We start from the raw sequence: 24,905 nt of genomic DNA, 5'->3' as shown, positions 1-24,905 counted from the left end.
TTTTGCAATTTAAGATTATCCAAATATGAAAAGCAGAATTTTTGACGAATTTTCAAAGATAGCTTTTTTTTAACCTTTTGTCAATTTGCAATTTCTAACACTTGAATAGCAAATGTTAAGACTCAAATTCAACTTTTCACTGGATTTTGAGTATACTTAAGCAAGATTTCCACATTAAATTTATAAATTTACCAGAAACCAATTTCATACCGATTCTATTTGTGTAATTACATAAACGCTGCGATACTTTACAAAAATATGAAAAGTAAAAATGTGAAATACTTTCTGAATTATAATAAGTTAGCGTAAAGTGCCGCTAGCAGTTGCCCGTTCATTCCGAAATTGGATGGGACTGCGAGGCAAAAACGATCAAATCGTAAGGAGGTTCGTACCAGTTGAGTATTTTGGCGTTGAACGTTGCCTTCTCTTTTACAAATTTATCTGGTGTGACTAAAATAATTTTGAGGGTTGATTGAAAAGTACGGTTGTCACACCACGTTTTTACATTTTTTGCGGCCTTCATTTTATTTTTTTTTTTAATATATATCCTTGTGCCAACGCATAGTTTTGGCTTCTAACTTAAGTTTTCTTAAAATTAAGAGAATCTTTTTGAGCATTCCGTAACTAAACTACAGTTTTTTCGAAACATGATTTTTCGGATTTTTTTTTTCTAAGACTTTGAAAAACTAAAGTGTTGTAGCTGAATATTGTTTGAGAAACATATTTGAGTTGCATTAGATAGTTTCCAAAACAATAAATTATGTAAAAATTGGTTGAGAAACCAGAGAGAGATATAGTGGTTTTAAGCGTCAAATCAAATATAATTGAAACAATATTCACCACACTTATTTTCTTCATATAATGAGAAGGCGACACCATCAGCATCCTCTAGCGGACAAAATGGAAGCATTAATTCGAGAAATTCGTCTAACTTGTGAATAGCGTGTATTCCGATTCGACTTGATCAGGGATGCCAGTTATAATAAATGAAATTGTTTGTTTCTATTCTTGCACCATAAAAATTTTAGTAAACCAACAAATTTAATTGTTTCAAAAAATACATATAGACTTGGATGCGCATGAAGTGTTTTTTTAAGAAAAAGATTTTAAATTCAATCGGTCAACTGCTTGACTGTTTATTAAAATTTTGCTTACTAATAATAGTTAAGGAAAAAAATATCACGAAATTAACGTAGAAATAACGTTATTTTCTCTTTACTAGATGACGGGTGTCGCTTTTCAATTTGGCAAAAAATGGGCTTTTAAACGATTCGTATTAAAAGATGATATTGTTATTGTCTCATGCTAGATTTTTCTTGTTAATATTTTAACATTTTCAAACAAATTGGTTTATCATTATCAAACTATAAAGTTTGTTAGATCATTTATCAAATCCAGATCTTAGGTCAAAGGACATTATACCGAGCTTTTATCCAGCAATAACATGACAATAATCTCTCTTGAGTGTTTATAATTAATGTATTGATTAAAAAAATTAATGCTAACAAAGCGTTTCAGAAATGCCAGTGCTCCAAAAAAACAAAAAGCTAACAACTATTATCCATGTTTTCTGATTATGGACTTGGAATCATGCCTGAGAGACTAGTGACATATCTTCTGAAAAACATGAAAGAAGTAAAGGCTGGTGGTGCAAATTTTGAATTCATTTCTTAAATGAGTGGAATTTAATTTTTTATGTGTTCCTAAACTAAACAAAAAAAGTGATGAAAATATGTTCGAACGCCATCCCTGATCAGCATTTTGACAACTCCAGATTAACATTGTGAAAGGGCACAGATTGATCTTTTTTTTTTATTAATTGAGACAAATGTATGCAACAGAATTGTTTTTTCTTTCAAATTCAAACCAATTGTTCTGAAATAAATAAAAAAAAATCTTTCGATTCGCAATGAATCATCGGAATGCGATATATTTCTTAATGTTTTCCCATCATTTATTTGTGAACTTGAAAGCAAAACAAAAATCTAAACAAATAAAAAATCACAGCTGAAATAGTTTCACAGAAACGATTATCAAGGAGAAAACAAAATTTAAGCACATTTTTTTTAATTAATTACCAAGAAGGAAAAATTCTGTTCCCACCATGGAATGTGACGAAATTATATTGGTATTGGCATGTATATTGGTTTTGAAATGAAACGTTTTTATTATTTTTTATTATTGCAAAACAAATTATATTCCAAAACACAAAAAACTGTTTAAATATAACTAGGAAAAATTAATAATAATCATTTTTGAATTTAAATTTTTTTATTACTTTATCTATATTTAATTTTCGTCTCTTAGCTAAGCTTTTAAAATTTGTATTAAGCTTCCGCTTATTTTGATTTGCCGTTTTGTATGACATATTTTAGGTAACGGATCGTTATTAAAAACTCGAAATAAAGACAAAGATGAAATAAAATTTATGGAATTTGTTTTAAAGAAACTAAAAGGCGCAAATGTTTGATTAAGAATATGTAGTTTCTTTGCTTTCTCGTTAAGTGTTGGCGGAAATTTGCAATGCAAAAGTCTAAAATCTGTGAGTATCAGCAGCGGTCAGGTTTTAAAGCTATAATAACCTCAATTTTGAGACTTGCTCCTCGGTATTGAAAAAGCAAGCCAGCAGCCATATTTGAATACCGACCAGCTCCTGATTTGACAGATGCTAACAAAAGGAAATAGCATCAAAAAACAACAAGCGTCACCAGTGGCTAAAATGGAAACCAGTTTAGCAGTTACCGGTGCGCAAATGTACTGCTAAAGCTAAAAAAGGACCTAGAATGTGTCCGGGGTTAACACCTGGGATAGCACTTATCGCTGCCGATGCTTTAAGGGTTTAGACAACGTTTTAAGAATTGTAAGAATATGCGCTGTTAATAATTCATATTTATTCAAATAGTAATCATTTTACTTCCGCCTTTTCTATATGCTACGCCACACTTTTTGCGATTGTCAATTGAAAAATCAGGACACCTGGCATCTCTGATCAAAGCTCCGAAAAAATTCACAGTGTAATAGTTCCATTTCTGTCGCCAGATAGCGCTATTCGTGTCTCCCGATTTCTCGTTAAGTGGTGTATATCGGTTCTAGTATATCTGGTCAAATTGTCACTCATGACCTGACTAGAAATTTTTTTTCTGGGCTTTCAGGGCGCGTCCATAAAAAAGTAATGATGCAAAATCAAAGATTTTAAGATCTTATGGAGGGTCCCCAAGAAAATTTTATTATTTGGATACACCCGAATAAAATTACAAGCCGCCATACTTCCAATTGTGTCAAATTGACACTCAAGAGCGGAATAAGGGTTGAACGTCGAGAAGGGGTGGAACAGAGAGGGGTGGGAGGGGGTTTGGGGGGTAAACCCCCGCATGAGGGTCCAAAAATGCCTAATCAAATGTTTCATAATCTTGAGCCAAAACCTCGAAATATTTTGAAAAGTCAATAATTGTACTACAGTTTAAAAACAAATCTAATTTGTTGAGTCCCGAATGTTGAATTCCAATAAAATTAGACAAAGCCCCGGATTTTGCCCAAGTTTTTGCCCTTTATATGAAAAATCAAATAAAAACTTAAATTGAGTCATAAACAATGTGTATTAGCGTCTAAATTTTTTGAGTAAATTTTAACAAAATCAATGTGGATTATTTTTGAAACCTACAAATATGATTTATTTCGATAAACAAAAGTCAAGTGTTTTTCTTCATGATTTCTATCAAAAATATTTGAAATTGGCTGATATCGGAGAAAATGCCCCGAATTTGCACGAACCGAATACTTAAGGAAAAATATCTGGAAAGCTTAGGTTAGAATAATTCAGGATTTTGTGGTTTCAAATATGCTAATAAACATCAAATTTCGATGTCTGTGACAAGAAGTTTAATTTTGTATCCAGTTATTACTACTGAACTTCAGTTTGGATTATCATTGAGAAAAAATCCTGGTTCGAGTCTCGGTTCACCATTTCTAACTTGTATATTCGAAGCTCATCATTTTGGAATTTGAAAAAAAAAATATTGGAAATTATAAACAATTTTTAAGATTTGAAATTTTTACTTTTAATTCTTACGTAGAATTGGAACTGAAGAAGGTTTCATAATGGTGATACAGAATTGAAAAATCTGGAACAGTTTCAGGCAGTACTTAGATTCATAATCAAAATTAAAAATAAAAATTCAGCTCGAAGTTAATTTTTACAATCAAAATTTAAATATCAATGTGAGAATTCCATTGAAAATTCATATTACAGGAAATCACAGTTACATAATTTTAATTCTGGATTCAAAATTAAACTTTTATAAACATTCAGAGTCAGTTGGAACAAAAACCAAAGGGGATCACAAATATACAATAACATTATGATATTTGAGAAACATGTTTTTATATAAATTTTATAGGATTCTAATCATGAAACAAATTATAATGATAACACTGGGTGACAGCCAAAAATAGTCCGGGGTTTCTCAGCTGATTTAGACTAATTTTTGTGTCTTGAGTTAGAATATCACATTGATTTTGCTGTATCAGGTCAACTTTTTGAGATACAGCCATATGGCTATATACGCTTCAATATGCTAGTAATAGGGGTTTTGACCTGATTGAACAAAACCATGGTCATTTTCGGACTCAGGGCGTCAATATTAGTCTAATTCAGTTGGAAAACGCTGGACTATTTTCAAAAAATCTTTTTTTTGTTACTCAGTGTAATTTTTGTAGTTTAGGTTTTTTGTTCAACATTATTTATGATCCTAAACAAAGTTTCAAACTAGAATCTTTACTTTCAACCTAGTTTACAAGAGTAAAAAATGAATAGGATTTGAACCGCAAATTTGTTCTTTTACTTTTAGTTTTTAAAACATTGTTAATTTTTTCCCAATACCTCTAATCATCACGGTTGCGGTAAAAAAGAATTCGCTCCCTAATTTCTACTTTTAAGTATGTAGAAAAAGTTTTTCTTCAAAATAAAGTTTTCCAATCCTTTATTAATTTTTTAAAACTTCTTGAAAAAAAAAATGGAAACTTAAAATTAAAAATTGAAATAAATACCATCCTATTAATGTAAAAAAACTCAAACCTTAATAATCATATATAACATTCATTTTTTTAAATATTCTTCATAAAAGCATTGTTCAAGCCAAAATGTTATAGAAAAATTTTTGTCACCAAACCCCCCCCCCATGAACCGGTTCTTCCTACGGCCCTGTCTGATAGTATCTCGAAAAAAAAATTGTTTGACGAACAACGACTGTCTCAAACATTTTTTTCGTTTCGTTTTTTTTAAAACCGGTAGTTTTCTATGGAATGATTAACAATTGGCTTGCAAAACAAATCGCAACAACCCTAATTTAGCCTATTTGAATGATTAACAGGAATCTAAAACTTAATTTTTCGCTTGAGTGGTCTTAAATAATTAAAAACTGAAAAAAAACGCTTAGCTTAGCTTGATTGACTACTCATATCCACCTCGAAGCATTGAACCCGAAATGAAAAATGTCTGGATGAATAACTTATAGTATTTCAGTATACTCTGTGATTGATTTTTAAATTTGGTTTAAATACAAGTCAATACATTTCAGTTTCCAGGATTTCAGGCGTGGTTCAATAGAACAAGTTCCACATCGCCATTGCAATGGTTGCTACTCCGTGATTGGCCGAAGCCAATAATTTTGTTCAGAGGTCAAATAAACGGAACCTGGGATTAGCTGCACATTCACAATGCATAAAAGTCATAGTAGTCAATATAGATAGATTAGGAAAAATGAGAAAGAGGTCACAACTGCATCCTTGCAAAAAAATTTGGTTGGGAATGTGGGGGGAAGAGAAATATTGAGCAAACACTTTTGACTAGGGTAATGCTGAAATATTTTTGTTTTTATTAAAACATCTTAGCCAGATAAGAAACAACATTAAAACACAATTGAAGTTAATCGTATAAGCTCGATTTCTATCTACATATCTCTGACATTCTTTACTAACATCTTTCAAAGTTTAAAATGATATAAACTGATGTTCTGAATCATATTTATGTAGGAATTTAAAAACGTATAAATAGTGTTAATATCTGGTAAAAATATTTGAAATAGAATGAAATCAAAAAAATAATGGATTAAACTATTGCACAAAGGGGAAAAATGTGTATAAACCGGGAGAAAATTCAATATCTTCCGTCTTACATGAATCAAATCTATGAAAATATACTTTTCTTTAGTAAAAATTCCATAGTTTCAGATGCCACACAAGCTTACGAACGAAGATATAGTGCCTTTTGAACCCGTAATTCCTCTAACATGAACATTGAAAAAAACACTGATTTGGACTAAAAACCTTTGAACAAGAATAGATCTATCTTTTCCTAGAAATTGAATGAAGGCTATTTGAGCCACCGTAAGTTTCAAAAAATAAAATTATGGCTGATTCCAGCCTCAATTCCCCTAGATTTTTCAATTAATTGAGAAAAAGAAAGTTCGGACTTGGAAATTTTGAATCAAAAGAGACCTATCTTGAGTGATTTTTTCCGATAAATCGAATAAATCCTGTTTCAATTACCGCACGCATCAGAAAATGGAGTAATGACTGTTTCACCCTGAGTTCCCCTACATTTTTCAAATAGTTCAGAAAAAGCAGATTCGGACTTGAGAATTTTGAACCAAATAAGACTTTTCTAATGTGATTTTACTCTATGAATCGAATGAAGCTTGTTTTTGCCACCGCACGCATGGTAAAATGGAGTAATATGGATGGTTTTACCCTCGATTCCCCTAGATTTTTCAACTTAATGAGAAGAAAAGTATGTTCAGACTTGATAATTTTGAATCAAATGAGATCAGTCTTGAGAGATTTTTTCCAAGGAATCGAATGAAGGGTGTTTTAGCCACCGCACGCACGCCTTGGAAAATAGAGCTTTGACCGTTTTACCCTCAATTTCCCAACATTTTTAACATAGTTCAAAAAAAGCTTGTTCGGACTGGAAAATTTTGAAGAAAATTCCTATCTACTGAGATTCTTTTCGAGAAATTGAATTAAGCCTGTTTGAGCCACCTTACGCATTGAAAAATGGAGTTATGGCTGTTTTAAATCCTCTAAATTTTTAACATAGTACAGAAAAGCTTATTCGGACTTTATTATTTTAAACCAAATTGAACTTTCGTGTATTTTTTTTCTGAAGTATCTAATAAAGGCTATTTGAGCCAATGCACGCATTGTAAAAAGGAGCAATGGCTGTTTTTACCCACTATTCCCCAACATTTTTTCAATTAATTCAGAAAAATTAAGTTCTGTCTTTAAACTTCTCTTCAAATGAGACATATCTTGTGTGTGTGTGTGTGTTTTTTTTTTTTTTCGAGGAATCAAACGAAGGCTATTTGAGCCATTGCACACATCGAAAACTGGAGTTATGGCTGTTTTACCCTTAAATTCTCAAAATTTTTCAATTAATCCACTTGACTTGAAAATATATGTTTCTTTTTTTTTTCAAGAAATCGAGCGCAGGCTATTTCAGCCACAGCACGCATCGCAACCTACAGTTTTTCAAAAATTTCAGAGAAATGCAAATATGTTTTTGCCAAATTGTTATTGTAGCTTAGCTTAGCTTAGCTTAGCTTGTTTGACTACTCATATCCACCTTAAATCATTGAAATGCTTCTCTTCTTGTTATCCAAATATTATAATTTTTTGATTATATGAAACAAAAAACATATAGAATACATTTCGAGCTCCATGATCGCTGGCGTGGATAAGTAGAACGAGTTCCACATCGTCAATGGTTGCTACTCCGTGATTGATCGAGGCCATCAATTTTGTGCAAGGCTCAAAAGAATGCAGCTTGGGATAAGCAATTCATTCTCAATGCACAAAACTCATGCTCTCCCTTTAAAATATGATCAATAACGGCGCCGGCCACGTCCTAGTAGTCAATGAGGGATGAAGGAAGGATTGTTAGTAAGATACTTTTTAGGATCAACCATAAATCTGTTATTCAAGTATTCTTAAAAAGCTTGTTTTGAAAAACTCTGAAACAATAATAAGTCAGTATCACCAGCTATAGAAACCGTCTATACGTCTGCGAATCTATATTCAAGTATCTTAGGAAGGGTTGTGTTAGTAAGAGAGAGGTTTGGATCAGGAGCCATTTTTTTGCCAAATTGTTATTGTAGCACAGATATTTAAGAATTATTTTCCACGTTGAAAACATTGTAGTTTTTAAGTTCAATTCTCTACTTAGACTGATTTACTGAATAAAAATCACGAAAATACTTAGCATACAAAGTATACAAAAAGACGAAATGTCAGGATTGGAATTTTTGATATTCTATCAGTGTCATTCCAATCGAGCAAAACCTGGAAGTCTTAAAGACAGCCCTACAGCAGGGTTGCTATTATTATGAAAGGGATCAGATGGCGCCTCTTTGTTTACCATAGTCCCTTTAGAATTGGTGACTCCGAAGCAGTGATGATCAGTGAAAATCTGGAAGGTTTTGTCTGGATCTTCTAGATTTTTTGGACTTTTGCCAGACAACTTTTCAAGTTTCCAGTCTTCCAGACTTTTGAAATTTCTTCCTGACAATTCCAGTTTTTGGGTTTTGACAAAAATTGTCCTGCTAAACTATCCTAATAGAAAATTGTTATGATGTAATATGGCAAATATTCTTTTTCAAAATCTTTCCAGACTTTTTTGAAAGTCAGTTGGCAACTCTGCTCCAAAGGATCATCCGCGGTCAGTCTGAGTGGCTGACAGCATTCCAGTAAGACGGAAACGGATCAGATTTGATGATCTACACTCTCTTGGTACACGTCGCGAACGTCCCAAAACTACTTGATAGTTGACGGATTTCATAATAAACTGGCACAAATTTTGAATTAAAAGCTTGAAAGCAATAGAATTTTTTTGTTCAATGAAAAAAAAAAACATCCGTCATCGGCGGTCACAGCCTACCCTTTTCCATTGAAGAAAATCTAAAAGATAAAGAAAAAAATTAATATCAAGATAATTTACAACATGTTTGGAAAAAAAATGACTAAAAAAACGAGAAACGAAAAGTTACAAAGGTTATAAGAATGACAAAACTGATAAAAAAAAACAAATGTCAAAAACTTGAAAAAAAAAATTCTAAAAATGTCAAATAGACAAAAATAACGAAAATAACAAAAATGAGAAAGAATTACAAGACAGAGCATTTAACAAAAATAACAAAAATACGTTTCTGCAAAACCAACAAAAAGAAACAAAAATAATTATTAAACAAAACTCATCTTAAGTTTATCAAATCATTATAGTCGAGATCATGATAATTTTTGTGATTTTGTCATTTTTGCAATTATATAATTTTTGTAATTTTATTTCATGTTTGCAATTTTGTAATTTTTTTTTCATTTTTGTCATTTTTGTCATTTTTGTCATTTTTGTCATTTTTGTCATTTTTGTCATTTTTGTCATTTTTGTCATTTTTGTCATTTTTGTCATTTTTGTCATTTTTGTCATTTTTGTCATTTTTGTCATTTTTGTCATTTTTGTCATTTTTGTCATTTTTTGCCATTTTTTGCCATTTTCTGTCATTTTTGGTCGTTTTTTAACTTTCTAAACCATGCTTCCCGTTTGCAATAAACCATTTTATCATCCTTCCTATAACTTACGATGAGAGAGCAAAAAGTCATTCGCCGGGACACGCCGCCGGTTTAGGATTTTGGCAACCGAGAGAAACAGCAGCACCGCCGCCGGAGGGATTTCAAAAGTATTTTCCCTGCACCCGAACCCACCCACAATTCCATTGCCTGTCGATGATCTACATGTTCTTTTATACATATGTATGACTTTTGGACCGGTTTCTGCTGCATCAAATCATTGCCCCAGAGCTGTAGATTCTGCTTCCCCCAGCTCGTTGTGTGTTTGGGTATGTTAGTGTTTAGAGGTAGAGAAGAGACACACTTCTGAAAGCGTTTCCCATTCATTATTTATAGGTTCCCATTTCCCGTAACGAATTTTAGTTTGCGGATTCAAAGTGAAGATGGGGAGGGGAACAAATTTGTTCATTTGTTCTACTAATTGTTTGACAGATTAGATGGCAATTATGTTTTTTTCCAGAGACATATACTGAACTACGTTTCAAGACAAACATTTGAGAAAATTTGGTGCTCATACAAAGATGCACTTGTCTCTTTGTTTTGAGGGTTGTTATAATACGAGTACTCAATCTCTACCAGCTACTTATCATGACTGATGTGAGCCTACCAGAAGTCAAACACCATATAAAAAAGAAAGAACATTATGGGAAAACTATGATCTTGGTAGAAATCCTTGGACGGCCCTCAGCCAAATAGCTCGTATGAATCGACTTTGATTCAACGATTAAGGCATTTGAGCAATAAATGAGAGTATCGGTATGACTTGTGGAATTCCATAAGCGGTAGATTTTTGATATGGTATGATTAACTCGTCTATGCAGCCCTTTGCTTGAAGTCAACCGCAAAGTTGTAATGTTCCCAGCTAAAAACCCACATCGGATTTTATTACTCAGCCAATGTTGTGATTCGATTCTGAGTTTTTTGTGAACATAACCTTTCTCAATGAGGTTTTTCATGTTTTGACATATTTTCAATGTGTCACCCAAATTTTGATGCTTCCAACTTTTCGTCAACCGCATTCATCCCGACTTATAATTTGCGTAAGCGTTCAGCTTCTGATTAAGAATTACGATAACCATAACTCTAACATTTCCTCGATAAAGTTGCTCCTGTGACGAATACCGGTTTTTTGTGTTTTGTTGTGTTCAAACTCACTTCAACAGCAGTCGTCTCGGTAGTAATTATCTTCTTGTCAGTGACTGCAACTGATTCAGTTAGAATGTACAATTTGTCTAAGCTAAACGCGCTTGATTACGATTTTCTCGGTGTTCCGTCGACTCGGTTGATTTTGGTGTTCAGATTCTTGTGCTGGGAGTTTGATTCTTATCAATAAAAATTTGAATCTTATAAAATCAAGTGAAAGTGTTAACTCCAACGTGAGTGAATTAATTATTTGAGTAAATTAAATTTCGTGCAAATTCACGTGGAAGAAATAGTTGAGTACCCATGCAGACTTTTGTAAGACACTTCTGGTATGAATAATTAATTGAATTGATCGATTAAATGATGGATTCGATCGGACATTTGTGAATCGTCATAGAGGAATGCAGATTCTGGAACAGGTCCATCTTAAAATGCAAATGACAAAAATTAACTATCAGACAGGTAAATGATATGATGTTTGGGATGAGTTATGGTGTTTCCAATAGATATAATAAATATGTCTGCCTTCATATTCATTCATCGAGCAATTCATCATCTTCTGCTATTAATCTCCACAATACTTTGAAATAAAATTACCGATTTAAATCATCGATAGGAAAGTCTCTCAAATTTTGTCTTCGCCATTTTCTGGATCTGGTACAGTGAAAAGGATAAATGATGTTTTTTTTATCATTAATTTTCTTCTGTTAACCTTATTTGACATTTCATGTATATTATAAATCTGCAATATTTTTGCAATTGTTATAATGTTTTACATTTCCGAATAGTAAATACAGTTTGTATTTATTTAATTTTAATGTTTAATAAATAAATAAAACTAAACACCATAAAAAAAATTGCATGTTTGTAAAAATGCTTTTGGTCCAGTCAAATCGGGAAACATGAGAAAAAGACGTACGAAGAAAAAAACCTTCCGATTTCAGCATGTGAATCTTTCAATTCTAAGTTGTTATCTTTTTTATTTTTTGTATAATTTTTTAGCTTTTTACCTTCGATTCAATCCGTCTTTCAGTTTCGTTTTATGTTTTATTTTTTGCATCTTCGCTTTTGAGACAAAAAAGACAAAAAAGACAAAAAAGACAAAAAAGACAAAAAAGACAAAAAAGACAAAAAAGACAAAAAAGACAAAAAAGACAAAAAAGACAAAAAAGACAAAAAAGACAAAAAAGACAAAAAAGACAAAAAAGACAAAAAAGACAAAATAGACAAAAAAGACAAAAAAGACAAAAAAGACAAAAAAGACAAAAAAGACAAAAAAGACAAAAAAGACAAAAAAGACAAAAAAGACAAAAAAGACAAAAAAGACAAAAAAGACAAAAAAGACAAAAAAGACAAAAAAGACAAAAAAGACAAAAAAGACAAAAAAGACAAAAAAGACAAAAAAGACAAAAAAGACAAAAAAGACAAAAAAGACAAAAAAGACAAAAAAGACAAAAAAGACAAAAAAGACAAAAAAGACAAAAAAGACAAAAAGACAAAAAAGACAAAAAAGACAAAAAAGACAAAAAAGACAAAAAAGACAAAAAAGACAAAAAAGACAAAAAAGACAAAAAAGACAAAAAAGACAAAAAAGACAAAAAAGACAAAAAAGACAAAAAAGACAAAAAAGACAAAAAAGACAAAAAAGACAAAAAAGACAAAAAAGACAAAAAAGACAAAAAAGACAAAAAAGACAAAAAAGACAAAAAAGACAAAAAAGACAAAAAAGACAAAAAAGACAAAAAAGACAAAAAAGACAAAAAAGACAAAAAAGACAAAAAAGACAAAAAAGACAAAAAAGACAAAAAAGACAAAAAAGACAAAAAAGACAAAAAAGACAAAAAAGACAAAAAAGACAAAAAAGACAAAAAAGACAAAAAAGACAAAAAAGACAAAAAAGACAAAAAAGACAAAAAAGACAAAAAAGACAAAAAAGACAAAAAAGACAAAAAAGACAAAAAAGACAAAAAAGACAAAAAAGACAAAAAAGACAAAAAAGACAAAAAAGACAAAAAAGACAAAAAAGACAAAAAAGACAAAAAAGACAAAAAAGACAAAAAAGACAAAAAAGACAAAAAAGACAAAAAAGACAAAAAAGACAAAAAAGACAAAAAAGACAAAAAAGACAAAAAGACAAAAAAGACAAAAAAGACAAAAAAGACAAAAAAGACAAAAAAGACAAAAAAGACAAAAAAGACAAAAAAGACAAAAAAGACAAAAAAGACAAAAAAGACAAAAAAGACAAAAAAGACAAAAAAGACAAAAAAGACAAAAAAGACAAAAAAGACAAAAAAGACAAAAAAGACAAAAAAGACAAAAAAGACAAAAAAGACAAAAAAGACAAAAAAGACAAAAAAGACAAAAAAGACAAAAAAGACAAAAAAGACAAAAAAGACAAAAAAGACAAAAAAGACAAAAAAGACAAAAAAGACAAAAAAGACAAAAAAGACAAAAAAGACAAAAAAGACAAAAAAGACAAAAAAGACAAAAAAGACAAAAAAGACAAAAAAGACAAAAAAGACAAAAAAGACAAAAAAGACAAAAAAGACAAAAAAGACAAAAAAGACAAAAAAAGACAAAAAAGACAAAAAAGACAAAAAAGACAAAAAAGACAAAAAAGACAAAAAAGACAAAAAAGACAAAAAAGACAAAAAAGACAAAAAAGACAAAAAAGACAAAAAAGACAAAAAAGACAAAAAAGACAAAAAAGACAAAAAAGACAAAAAAGACAAAAAAGACAAAAAAGACAAAAAAGACAAAAAAGACAAAAAAGACAAAAAAGACAAAAAAGACAAAAAAGACAAAAAAGACAAAAAAGACAAAAAAGACAAAAAAGACAAAAAAGACAAAAAAGACAAAAAAGACAAAAAAGACAAAAAAGACAAAAAAGACAAAAAAGACAAAAAAGACAAAAAAGACAAAAAAGACAAAAAAGACAAAAAAGACAAAAAAGACAAAAAAGACAAAAAAGACAAAAAAGACAAAAAAGACAAAAAAGACAAAAAAGACAAAAAAGACAAAAAAGACAAAAAAGACAAAAAAGACAAAAAAGACAAAAAAGACAAAAAAGACAAAAAAGACAAAAAAGACAAAAAAGACAAAAAAGACAAAAAAGACAAAAAAGACAAAAAAGACAAAAAAGACAAAAAAGACAAAAAAGACAAAAAAGACAAAAAAGACAAAAAAGACTAAAACGACAAAAAAGACAAAAAAGACAAAAAAGACAAAAAAGACAACAATGACAAAAAAGACAAAAAGACAAAAAAAATAAAATTGACAAAATTGACAAAATTGACAAAATTGACAAAATTGACAAAATTGACAGAATTGACAAAATTGACAAAATTGACAAAATTGACTAAATTGACAGAATTGACAAAATTGACAAAATTGACAAAATTGACAAAATTGACAAAATTGACAAAATTGACAAAATTGACAAAATTGACAAAATTGACAAAATTGACAAAATTGACAAAATTGACAAAATTGACAAAATTGACAAAATTGACAAAATTGACAAAATAAACAAAATTGACAAAATTGACAAAATCGACGAAATTGACAAAATTGACAAAATCGACAAAATTGACAAAATTGACAAAATTCACAAAATTCACAAAATTGACAAAATTGACAAAATTGACAAAATTGACAAAATTGACAAAATTGACAAAATCGACGAAATTGACAAAATTGACAAAATCGACAAAATTGACAAAATTCACAAAATTGACAAAATTGACAAAATTCACAAAATTCACAAAATTGACAAAATTGACAAAATTGACAAAATTGACAAAATTGACAAAATTGACAAAATTGACAAAATTGACAAAATTGACAAAAGTATTTTTCTTTTGCAATTGTAACTTTACCCAATGACTTTTTCATTCTTTCCCTTCACTTGAGAGGTTGAATTATTTGAAACACGTTGTAAGGCATCTTATTTTTTTTTAATTGTCTCCTTAATTTTTGTACCTCTTCCATTTTAAAGTAATCATAAGCTGGGAGTCCCAGCCTGAGACTACAGAAAGAGTAACTTGAGTGAGATTATGATATCACTGAAACGGGATCGTACAAGATATTTCAGAATCCAGTCATTCAAAAATCTCCAAATAGTTGCAAATTTGGATATTTATAAGAAAATTATGATTATATCAAAATACTTTTACCCTATAATGGACACGTAAGTCACACGCAAGCTTTCCTCCTCACTTCCGACATGAAATGAGAGTTCAAATTCAAAATTTATAGCCAGAATCCCGACGATTGATGAACGCTGTAGGAGTGCATCTGCTTTGGACAATAACACGAATGTCCGAGTGAGTAATTAATGTTAATATCAATTATGAGAAAATATGTTTTATGCTCCTGTATTTAATTTTAGTTCCTTGATAAAGAATTAATATCATTCGAAACGTTGGATGAAGCACATATAAAAAGTGTTATAATTGACCTGATAAGACCGAAAAGCCAATACATAACCTCAAAATTATTCCCGGTCGAACAACAAATTGATTTACCCTATAACAAAATTTGAATTTTAATTTCTTAAATTCATTCAAATGCTTTCGAAAATCTTTAATCAGAATTCAGAATTTATAAATCTATAATTTTTGTTTATTATTTTGTGTCATACAAAAGTATCCACTTATAATTTACAGGCTGTAAGAAAGGCAACAATCCATTATTGAGAGTATTAAAACGTGTTTTTTAATTTTTCTTCGAACTTATTAAAAAAAAACCAAGAAAAAAAAAGAAAAAATAACAAAAGAGAAAAGAATAAAAAAGAAAAAAAAAACATAAATTATACCCAAAACAATTAGAAGAGAAAAAATAAATAAAAAAAACATAAAATAAACACAAAAAAAAGAAAAAAATTAAGAAAGAAAAAATAAAAAAAAACGATAAAAAAACTAAATAAAATAAAAAAATCAAAAACAAAAAATATACTTACAAATAGTATGTTTTTTTATTTTGGTTTTTTTCTAATCTATGATATTTTTAAATTATTTCGTAGATTTTTGCTTTTGTTGTGTTTTTTGTTTTTCTTTATTTAATTTTTTTTTTGTTTTTTATCTTTTTTATATTTTTTTTGTGTTTTAATTTGTTGTTCGACCGGGAACAATTTTGAGGTTATGTATTGGCTTTTCGGTCTTATCAGGTCAATTATCACACTTTTTATATGTGCTTCATCCAACGTTTCGAATTATATTAATTCTTTATCCAGGAACTAAAATTAAATACAGGAGCATAAAACATATTTTCTCATAATTAATATTAACATTAATTACTCACTCGGACATTCGTGTTATTGTCCAAAGCAGATGCATTCCTACAGCGTTCATCAATCGTCGGGATTCTGGCTATAAATTTTGAATTTGAACTCTCATTTCATGTCGGAAGTGAGGAGGAAAGCTTGCGTGTGACTTACGTGTCCAATATTCTGGTATCGGCCAGGGCGTCGGCGCCTACTCCGTCGTTTTGGAACACGTCCGTGGCAAAACTTCTATCACTCGACTCACTGTTTGTTATTATTGTTTGAGTTTTCGTAGCGTTTTCTTTACCGCCAGAACCCGGCGTCCATGAGTGCTTGCGAGTGTTCGCGAGAGAGTGAAACACTCCGCCGTACGAGATTGCTCTTCCGTCTGTGTCGCTCTGGATGTTGACGGTATTCGGGGTACTTTGTATGTAGCACATTTCGAGTACCTCTAGGTGCCTACGGTGTTTGTTGGAACTGTCTAGGACGGTGGCTTTATCGAAGTCAAACATGTGCTCCTGTTCGAAACAATGTTCAACAACAGCTGACTGCCGCAGTTCCCGGATGCTGGGGTTTGACGCTGTGGCCCCTGTTGCTAATATGCGTTTCAATTTGGTGACATCACATTTATGTTTCGACATTCTAGTCCGTAGTTTATAGCTGGTCTGCCCAACATAGCATTTGGAGCATTCTTCATCTCGTTCGGGAGCGCCTGCGCATGGGATATGGTAGACCACATTGGAGCGATCGATCGGCGATATCGGATCTTTGACCACAGGCAGTAGGCTGCGTATCGTGTGCTTTTGTGTGGTGCCGATGCGTACATGCGGGTAATCCGTCTTAAGTGCGCGGATTACTTTTGCAGTTAGGCCGTCGATGTGTAATATGGATCGGTAGTGTTGTGTGGGTGTATCTTGTGTGTTTTGGGGGGTGTCGGTTTCGTTCGCTTTTCGAATCAATCTGTTGATCAGGGTCTTCGGGTAATCGTTTATTCTCAGATTCTCATGAATTAATTTGATCGCCTCCTCGGGGGGAACATTGGTTGAAAAGTTTTTGACTCGTTTTATAAAATTTAACGCTGTTTTGATTTTGAGGCGCGTGTTGTGTGCTGATCGAAAGTTGAGAAATCGTCCCAAAGCTATTGATTTCTGTGTTTTGTTTTTCGTTTTTCGAATTTAATACTATCTTTATTTTTTTCTCTTTTGTTATTTTTTCTTTTGGTTTGCTTTATTTTTATTTTTATTTTTTCTTGATTTTTTTTTTATTTGTATCTGCTGTTTTTTCTTTTTCTTCTTCTTTTGTTTCTTTCAATGGTCAGTTCATGATCGAATTATGCTGCCAAGTCTTGTCAAATCGTTAATTACGTGCGCATAAGGTTCGAACTGCCTTTTTTTTAAATTATTCGAGTATTATTTATTTTAAGATTCCAGATACCTACCCAGCATTCTTTTCTTTACGTTTTCTTTCCTTTTTTCAGTATTTTTTTCTTTGTTTTTTTTGTGTGTATATTGTGTTTTTATGTGTTTTTTTTTTTTGTTTTTTTCTCCTTTTTTTGTATTTTTAGCTTTTGTTTTTTCCCTTTTGTTATTTTCTCTTTTGATTTGTTTAGTTTTTATTTTTCAATTTCTATTTATTTTTTTCTTTATTTAAACAGTTTTTTTATATCTGTCGTTTTTTTTTCTTCTCCTTGTTCTTTCTGGCCAGTGATGACCAGTCATGAGCGAATTATGTTGCAAAATCTTTTCATGCCGTTAATTACGTTCACATTGTGTAACCGTTAGGGTATTTTGCCCCATTGAACCTACAGAGAGCGAGCCACCTGAGCATTCCTTCTGAGTGCTCAAGAAGTTCGTCGATTAAATATCGACGATTTTCCTGCCTTATTTTGTATAGAAAGAACACAAAATTGTTAAATAGGAGAGATTAGGAGATAGGTTCAATAATTGATGATTGAATAAACACTCCAAACGACTTTCTGAATTTCAAAAGTTTAAAAATTCATAACACTTACAAACACACATAACACTTACTGAACAATAACGGGTATTTAGAAAATGATAAACGTCAACGGAAAATGAAACGGAAGCTGGTAAGGATGGGTAACTAACACTTTGACTTAATAAGATCTTTCCACCTACAACCACGAGAGCGACTAGACGACAGTTAAGTGTTCTAGGGAAACTTAAATATTAGTATATCGTGGAGTAAAGCAAATATTATAAGTGGAAAGAGCCAGAAGCATTAAGAATATCTACTAAGTCAAGTGAGTGTTCGATATTATAAATAGTTATCCCATCCTAACCAAAGCTCCCACTTAGGACCCTTAAAGTTCTGGGCAGAGATTCCGGCCAAGTGACCCTACCAAACTACGGTTCACACCAGGCGAACGGTTCGGTGAGCCAAATCCTTGGCTTAGTCGGAATCATAAGCATCGTGTTCCTCAATCTAACTGGACACGGCATCCGGTTACACGTGGCAACTGGGCAGGTGAACCGAATTACTACCCCGAAGGTCCCGACCATCCCATGTCCATCCGCTAGTTGGGTCCACCAAATCGCCATCCCAAGAGGCAAAGGACCCAATGAATACAGTGGACAACTGAAGCGGAAAATCTAAAACAACTCAGAGCCTGTAGCAGTCCATCGGGTTCCGTTGCTCTGTCGAGCGTTGCGCTGCGGGCACCATCCAGAGCACCAGCTGGAAATTAGCATCGAGGGCAACCATAAACGCCAAACCGACTTATCTCGATCTGGTTCCAGAGGGTGTTGTTTGATCCCTTCAAACAGGTTCGTAAGAATTCAAACAACTACCCTCCGGTTCCATTGCTGCGAATGGTCAGTTGACAACCACGGTTGGAAGCGCAGCGACGAATTGGACCCGTTACGGCCGGCCGGTACCAGCGACAGCAGCAGCAGAGCACACAATACACACCTACACTACACAAAAAGTAAGTTTTTATAATACAGAACATTTTGACCAGAGTCCGTAGTGTTTTATCGGATATCCGACCAGTCTCATAAAGCGAGAGCCGACCTTGAGCCCCAGTGGTTCTCAAGCTCTAGCTGGCCCATCAAAAGAGGCGTATGTAGCCCGCCCCAGATGGTTGCCGTGGCTTGACCAGCAACTAGGGGCTATTGGTGACCTCCTTCAGAGAGAGCAAGTAATAATTGGGCTCAAAATGTCTCTCTTTTTTTAATTCGAGTTTTACTTATTTTTAAATTTTAGAGACCCGTTTTAGAACAAACTAGTTTGTTTTAATATTGTGAGTGTAATAATGCTATGAAGTAAATATCAGAAATATATTTTATTTGTTTAGAAATTTATTTTAATTTCTTCTAAACTCCACTCTCCCCATTGTTTTTCACTTTTATACTTTTCTCTTTTTTGAATTTTTCTTTTTTTTTCCTGTTTTTCTATTTTGTATAATTTTCATTTTTGTTTTTTTTTTCTTTTTTGTGTATATTTGGTGTTTTTGTGCATATTTTGTGAGTTTTGTGTATATTTTGCGTTTTTTTGTGTATTTTTTTGTATTTTTTGTGTACAATTTGTGTTTTTTTTGTAGTTTTTTGTGTATTTTTCTCTTTTCTGCCTTTTCTTTTTTGTTTATTTTTCCATTTGTTATTTTCTCTTTAGGTTTTTTTTTTAATTTATTCATTTAATTTTGTTCTTTTTATTTTTAGCTCTTTTGTTGTTTTCTCTGTTGTTTTTTCTTCTATATTTTCCTCTTTTCAATTTATTTATCTCTTTTGTTTTTCTTCTTTTTATTATTTTTTCCCTTTTCTCCTCTTTTTTTCTCTTTTATTTTTATGAATGGTCTGTTTTTAAATGTTTTATCAGATTGTCTGTTTTGATTGAACCAACCATTGGCAATGTGGAATTTGTTCTACTGAGCTACGCCTGAAAGCATGGAGTTTGAAATGCAAAAAAATAGTAAAAATATTAATATTAATTAGTGTAAAAATAACCATTTAGCTATTATCTCAAAAGAAATATTTTGTTAATAATTAATGATAAAGCATTTTGTATTCATTGGTTTTAGGTAGATGAGAGTAGTCAATCAAGGCTAAGCAACTTTAGTGTTTTTTAATATTTGTATGTTTTTAATTTTCTTTTTCATTTTTCCTGTTTTTAATAAACATTTTTCTTTCGTTATGTTTTTCAGTTTATTTTATTTTTTATTTTATTTTGATTTTCGTATCATTTTTCATTTTTGTTTGTAGTTCAATCCTAAAACTGATCTCAATCTTGAATCTGAAATTTTATGTTTAATTTTGATAAATCAATTGCAGGATAGTTCAATGACCAAAGCATACCTCTGTTGATTTCAAAATGGCAGCTGAAATCGAAAATAATTTCTTGGGTAAGCTGCATAACTTTTTGGAGGAAAAGAGACTATTTTCTTATTTGTTTTTTTTTTCATTTCAAGCAACTAACATCGAGTTGACAAATCGATACAAAACCACCGACGTAAATCCCAGCTACGCCAATCGCACGAAAGTCGACAGGTAGGTTTCAGATAGACCTGGCTTGGTTCATTAAAAACTTTCCCGTAGGATCAAAGACCGTTTAAGTATCGCCACAAATCCCCAATGTCAATTCCCACATGAAACTACCAGATCCCCCATGAACTTTTTTTCCTCCCAGCCGCTGCCACGTGCTCTGTCGAAGGTTTTTCATCTGTATCCTGCTGGTGGCGGTCGTTTTTCTCTCCGGTGTAATCTACGGCATTTACCATTTTGGTAAGTCTGCTACCTAATTCGACAGCACATTACACATTCCCGGAAGGGCGATTAATATTTCATCTGCAAATTTCCGGCTTTGGCGGTGGGAGATCAAATTTGGTTTCGCTTTTTCAGCGTTCAGTGTTCATATTATGTGAGGTTCGAAAGCTTCGCAAGAAACTTTTCTATATTCATTTCGAATCAATTTAATGAAATTGAGAAAGGTACAGAAGTGACTTTTGATAGTTATCTTGAATATTAGACTTGTTAAAATTTTAGAAATTGACGGATGTTCCAAATCACAATCATTCAAAAATATCAAGTTAACCTATTTGCCTTTTATCACAAGCTTGACTCATAGTAAAGAAGTAAGTAGCGTTATGAGTAGCTTTGTATGTGGATTCGGCATGTGATACTGCATATTCCATTGGCACGAGGCAGACTCGAAGTCGTGATATTCGTTTATAGTCCAGAATTTCACACCACCACGAGCCAGGCTCGTGGGAAAAGATCAATGGGTTAAAAAAAAATGTTATTGGTAACCTCAATAAAAAAAAAATCAATCTAATTTTTGAGTCTACCTCGTGGTAATAAATCGTAGAAACTATAGTCACGAGCCAGACTCTTTCTAAAAACTTCTACAGAAAATTAGAATTTAAACTCAAAAATAATCTCATATCGAAATTCCGAGTTAGAAATCAGTATAAAACTTCTTGGTTGATATTAGGAATCAAAATTCAATATCCAATCCAATCCAATCAGGTTTAGATTCAGAATGTCAAGGTTGAATAAGAATTTCTGTAAACTGCTCAAAATATCTTCATCTTTTAGCCAGTCTCGAGCCGGATGTGTGCCGCACCCAGGAATGTCTTCGATCGGCCGCAGTCCTCAAGCTGAACATGAACCCGGCCATCGATCCGTGCGAGGACTTTTACAAGTACGCCTGTGGCCGTTGGGCCGAGGAACACCCGCGGCCGGACTCGCACACCTCCTACAATTGGTACTCGGAGCGACAGGTTAAAATCTACAACATCATCCGGGCTCGACTGGAGGCCAATATAAGCCGATCGGATCCAAGGCCAGTGCGGCAGGCCAAAGCCATGTACATCGGCTGTCAGAGCCCTCGTAAGTAGAGACCGTTTGAATGTTTTTCAATGCCATTGACATAACTCTTATCAATTCCCAACAGATCATCGAAAAACTGAGGGCTTCAAATCACTAGCCAAATATCTCAAAGAATTCGGGTTGCCTCTGTTGCCAACTTTGCTCACCAGAACTTTACCGAAAAAGAGTCACAGCTTCGATTGGGTCAGTAGCGTGGCCAAAATCCAGCGGAAACTGGGCCTGAATGTCCTCGTAGGGTTCGACATCGTCCCGGATCATCAGGAGAAAAGTATTAAGCGACTGACATTGGAATATCCATACGACCCACAGGATTTCAACTTTCCGTAAGTGAGAAATGTTTTAAGAACATAATCATAACATAACATAACATAACATAACAGAACATAATCATAACATAAATTTTGAAACGAATAACTCTTGAACAGAACTTACGAATGGTCCAAGAAATTCTCCGTCCATAAACGGCTTAAATCGAAATCATCCGAGGAGACAGATCATGAAGATTTGACGGAAGAGGAAGGGGAAGAGGAAAACGAGGTGGAGCAGATGGAAGAGGTCATGAAGACCCTTATTGAGGCAGTAGATCCCAGCATGAATGTTTCCAAATCAGATGAAAGAATAAGGGAGCTTTCGGTGCAGTATCTGAATTTCGGAAAGTCGATACCAAAGGTAAATTCGAAGGAAATTTAAAAATTTCATTTTTTTTTCAAACAATAGATGTTTTTGGGGTGGAAGCGAAACGGATTAAAAACATGGCGGACAACTTTTGACAAAAAACTTTTATTGCTGATAGCTTGTGAGAACAGAACTGTACTACTTAAAGTGTAAAAGTAAACTGACCAAAATCAACGGTTTTTCCGCAAGGCTTTAGCACAAAGCTGTTGCGCTAATTATATGCTAAAAGATAAATCCAATGTTGAAACACGCTGATGGAACAATAGAAGTTGAAAATATTATGAAGGATTGTCAGTTTGTCATTCTTTCGCTCTCTCAGTTTCAGATTGAAAAACTCTCCCAGTCTCCAAGTCTCTTAGTTTTTCAGCCTATCAGTCTCTCAATATTTCAGTCTCTCAGTCTCTCGATCTCTCAGTCTCTCAGTCTTTCAGTCTCTCAGTCTCCCAGTCTCTCAATGTCAGTCTCCAGTCTCCAGTCTCCATTTTCCAGTCTTCAGTCTACAGTCTGAAGTCTCCAGTCTCCAGTCTCCAGTCTCCAGTCTCCAGTCTCCAGTCTCCAGTCTCCAGTCTCCAGTCTCCAGTCTCCAGTCTCCAGTCTCCAGTCTCTAGTCTCCAGTCTACAGTCTCCAGTCTCCAGTCTCCAGTCTCCAGTCTCCAGTCTCCAGTCTCCAGTCTCCAGTCTACAGTCTCCAGTCCTCAGTCTCCAGTCTCCAATCTCAAGTCTCGAGTTCCAAGGCTCCTGTCTCCAGTCTCCAAACTCTAATTTTCAGTTTCTCCAATCTTAAATCCCCAGAACTACTATCTCCAGTCTCCAGTCTCCAGTCTCCAGTCTCCAGTCCCAAGACTCAAGTCTCCAGTCTCCAGTCTCCAGTCTCCAGACTCTAGTATCCAGTCTCCAGTCTCCAGTCCCAAGTCTCAAGTCTAAAGTCTCAAGTCTCCAGTCTCCAGTCTCCAGTCTCCATTCTCCAGTCTCCAGTCTCCAGTCTCCAGTCCCAAAACTCAAGTCTCCAGTCTCCAGTCTCCAGTCTCCAGTCTCTAGTATCCAGTCTCCATACTCCAGTCCCAAGACTCAAGTCTCCAGTTTCCAATCTCCAGTCTCCAGTCTCCAGCCTCCAGTCTCCAGTCTCCAGTCTCCAGTCCCAAGACTCAAGTCTCCAGTCTCCAGTCTCCAGTCTCCAGTCTCCAGTCTCTAGTATCCAGTCTCCAGTCTCCAGTCTCCAGTCTCCAGTCTCCAGTCTCCAGTCTCCAGTCTCCAGTCTCCAGTCTCCAGTCTCCAGTCTCCAGTCTCCAGTCTCCAGTCTCCAGTCTCCAGTCTCCAGTCTCCAGTCTCCAGTCTCCAGTCTCCAGTCTCCAGTCTCCAGTCTCCAGTCTCCAGTCTCCAGTCTCCAGTCTCCAGTCTCCAGTCTCCAGTCTCCAGTCTCCAGTCTCCAGTCTCCAGTCTCCAATCTCCAGTCTCCAGTCTCCAGTCTTCAGTCTCCAGTCTCTAGTCTCTAGTCTCCAGTCTTCAGTCTCCAGTCTCCAATCTCCAATCTCCAATCTCCAGTCTCCAGTCTCCAGTCTCCAGTCTCCAGTCTCCAGTCTCAAGTCTCCAGTCTCTAGTCTCCAGTCTCCAGTCTCCAGTCTCCAGTCTCCAGTCTCCAGTCTCGAGTCTCGAGTTCCAAGGCTCCTGTCTCCAGTCTCCAAACTCTAATTTTCAGTTTCTCCAATCTCAAATCCCCAGTTCTACTGTCTCCAGTCTCCAGTCTCCAGTCTCCAGTCTCCAGTCTCCAGTCTCCAGTCTCCAGTCTCCAGTCTCCAGTCTCCAGTCTCCAGTCTCCAGTCTCCAGTCTCCAGTCTCCAGTCTCCAGTCTCCAGTCTCCAGTCTCCAGTCTCCAGTCTCTAGTCTCCAGTCTCCAGACTCTAGTATCCAGTCTCCAGTCTCCAGTCTCCAGTCCCAAGACTCAAGTCTCCAGTCTCCAGTCTCCAGTCTCCAGTCTCTAGTATCCAGTGTCCAGTCTCCAGTCCCAAGACTCAAGTCTCCAGTTTCCAGTCTCCAGTCTCCAGTCTCCAGCCTCCAGTCTCCAGTCTCCAGTCTCCAGTCCCAAGACTCAAGTCTCCAGTCTCCAGTCTCCAGTCTCCAGTCTCCAGTCTCCAGTCTCCAGTCTCCAGTCTCCAGTCTCTAGTATCCAGTCTCCAGTCTTCAGTCCCAAGACTCAAGTCACCAGTCTCCAGTCTCCAGTCTCCAGTCTCCAGTCTCCAGTCTCCAGTCTCCAGTCTCCAGTCTCCAGTTTCCAGTCTCCAGTCTCCAGTCTCCAGTCTCCAGTCTCCAGTCTCCAGTCTCCAGTCTCAAGTCTCCAGTCTCCAGTCTCCAGTCTCCAGTCT

General features: G+C 34.0%; 1 protein-coding gene across 2 annotated transcripts; it reads left to right on the top strand.

Moving 5' to 3' along the window:
- The first annotated feature begins 10,793 nt into the window (after positions 1 to 10,793).
- LOC129755700 (neprilysin-11-like) lies at positions 10,794 to 24,448 on the top strand. 2 transcript variants are annotated; one of them, XM_055752314.1, is made up of 7 exons: positions 10,794 to 11,223; positions 20,314 to 20,384; positions 20,451 to 20,529; positions 20,669 to 20,763; positions 21,577 to 21,870; positions 21,935 to 22,193; positions 22,296 to 24,448. In XM_055752314.1, exons 2-7 carry the CDS (start codon positions 20,354 to 20,356, stop codon positions 22,558 to 22,560), a joined length of 1,023 nt encoding a protein of 340 aa, XP_055608289.1. In that variant the 5' UTR covers positions 10,794 to 11,223; positions 20,314 to 20,353; the 3' UTR covers positions 22,561 to 24,448. The 2 variants fall into 2 exon arrangements, with proteins under 2 accessions (XP_055608289.1, XP_055608290.1); XM_055752315.1 differs by lacking the exon at positions 10,794 to 11,223 and adding an exon at positions 17,631 to 18,971.
- The last annotated feature ends 457 nt before the right edge of the window (positions 24,449 to 24,905 follow it).

The sequence above is a fragment of the Uranotaenia lowii genome, chromosome 3 (assembly GCF_029784155.1).
Source record: "Uranotaenia lowii strain MFRU-FL chromosome 3, ASM2978415v1, whole genome shotgun sequence".
Taxonomy (NCBI): Eukaryota; Metazoa; Arthropoda; class Insecta; order Diptera; family Culicidae; genus Uranotaenia; species Uranotaenia lowii.
This window is presented reverse-complemented; position numbering and strand designations above follow the sequence as displayed.

Coding starts and splice junctions, on each gene's coding strand:
- LOC129755700 (XM_055752314.1), top strand. CDS start 20,354: ATGGCAGCTGAAATCGAAAATAATTTCTTGG. Junction 20,530..20,668: donor AATCGCACGAAAGTCGACAG/GTAGGTTTCAGA, acceptor TTTTCCTCCCAG/CCGCTGCCACGTGCTCTGTC. Junction 21,871..21,934: donor CATCGGCTGTCAGAGCCCTC/GTAAGTAGAGAC, acceptor AATTCCCAACAG/ATCATCGAAAAACTGAGGGC.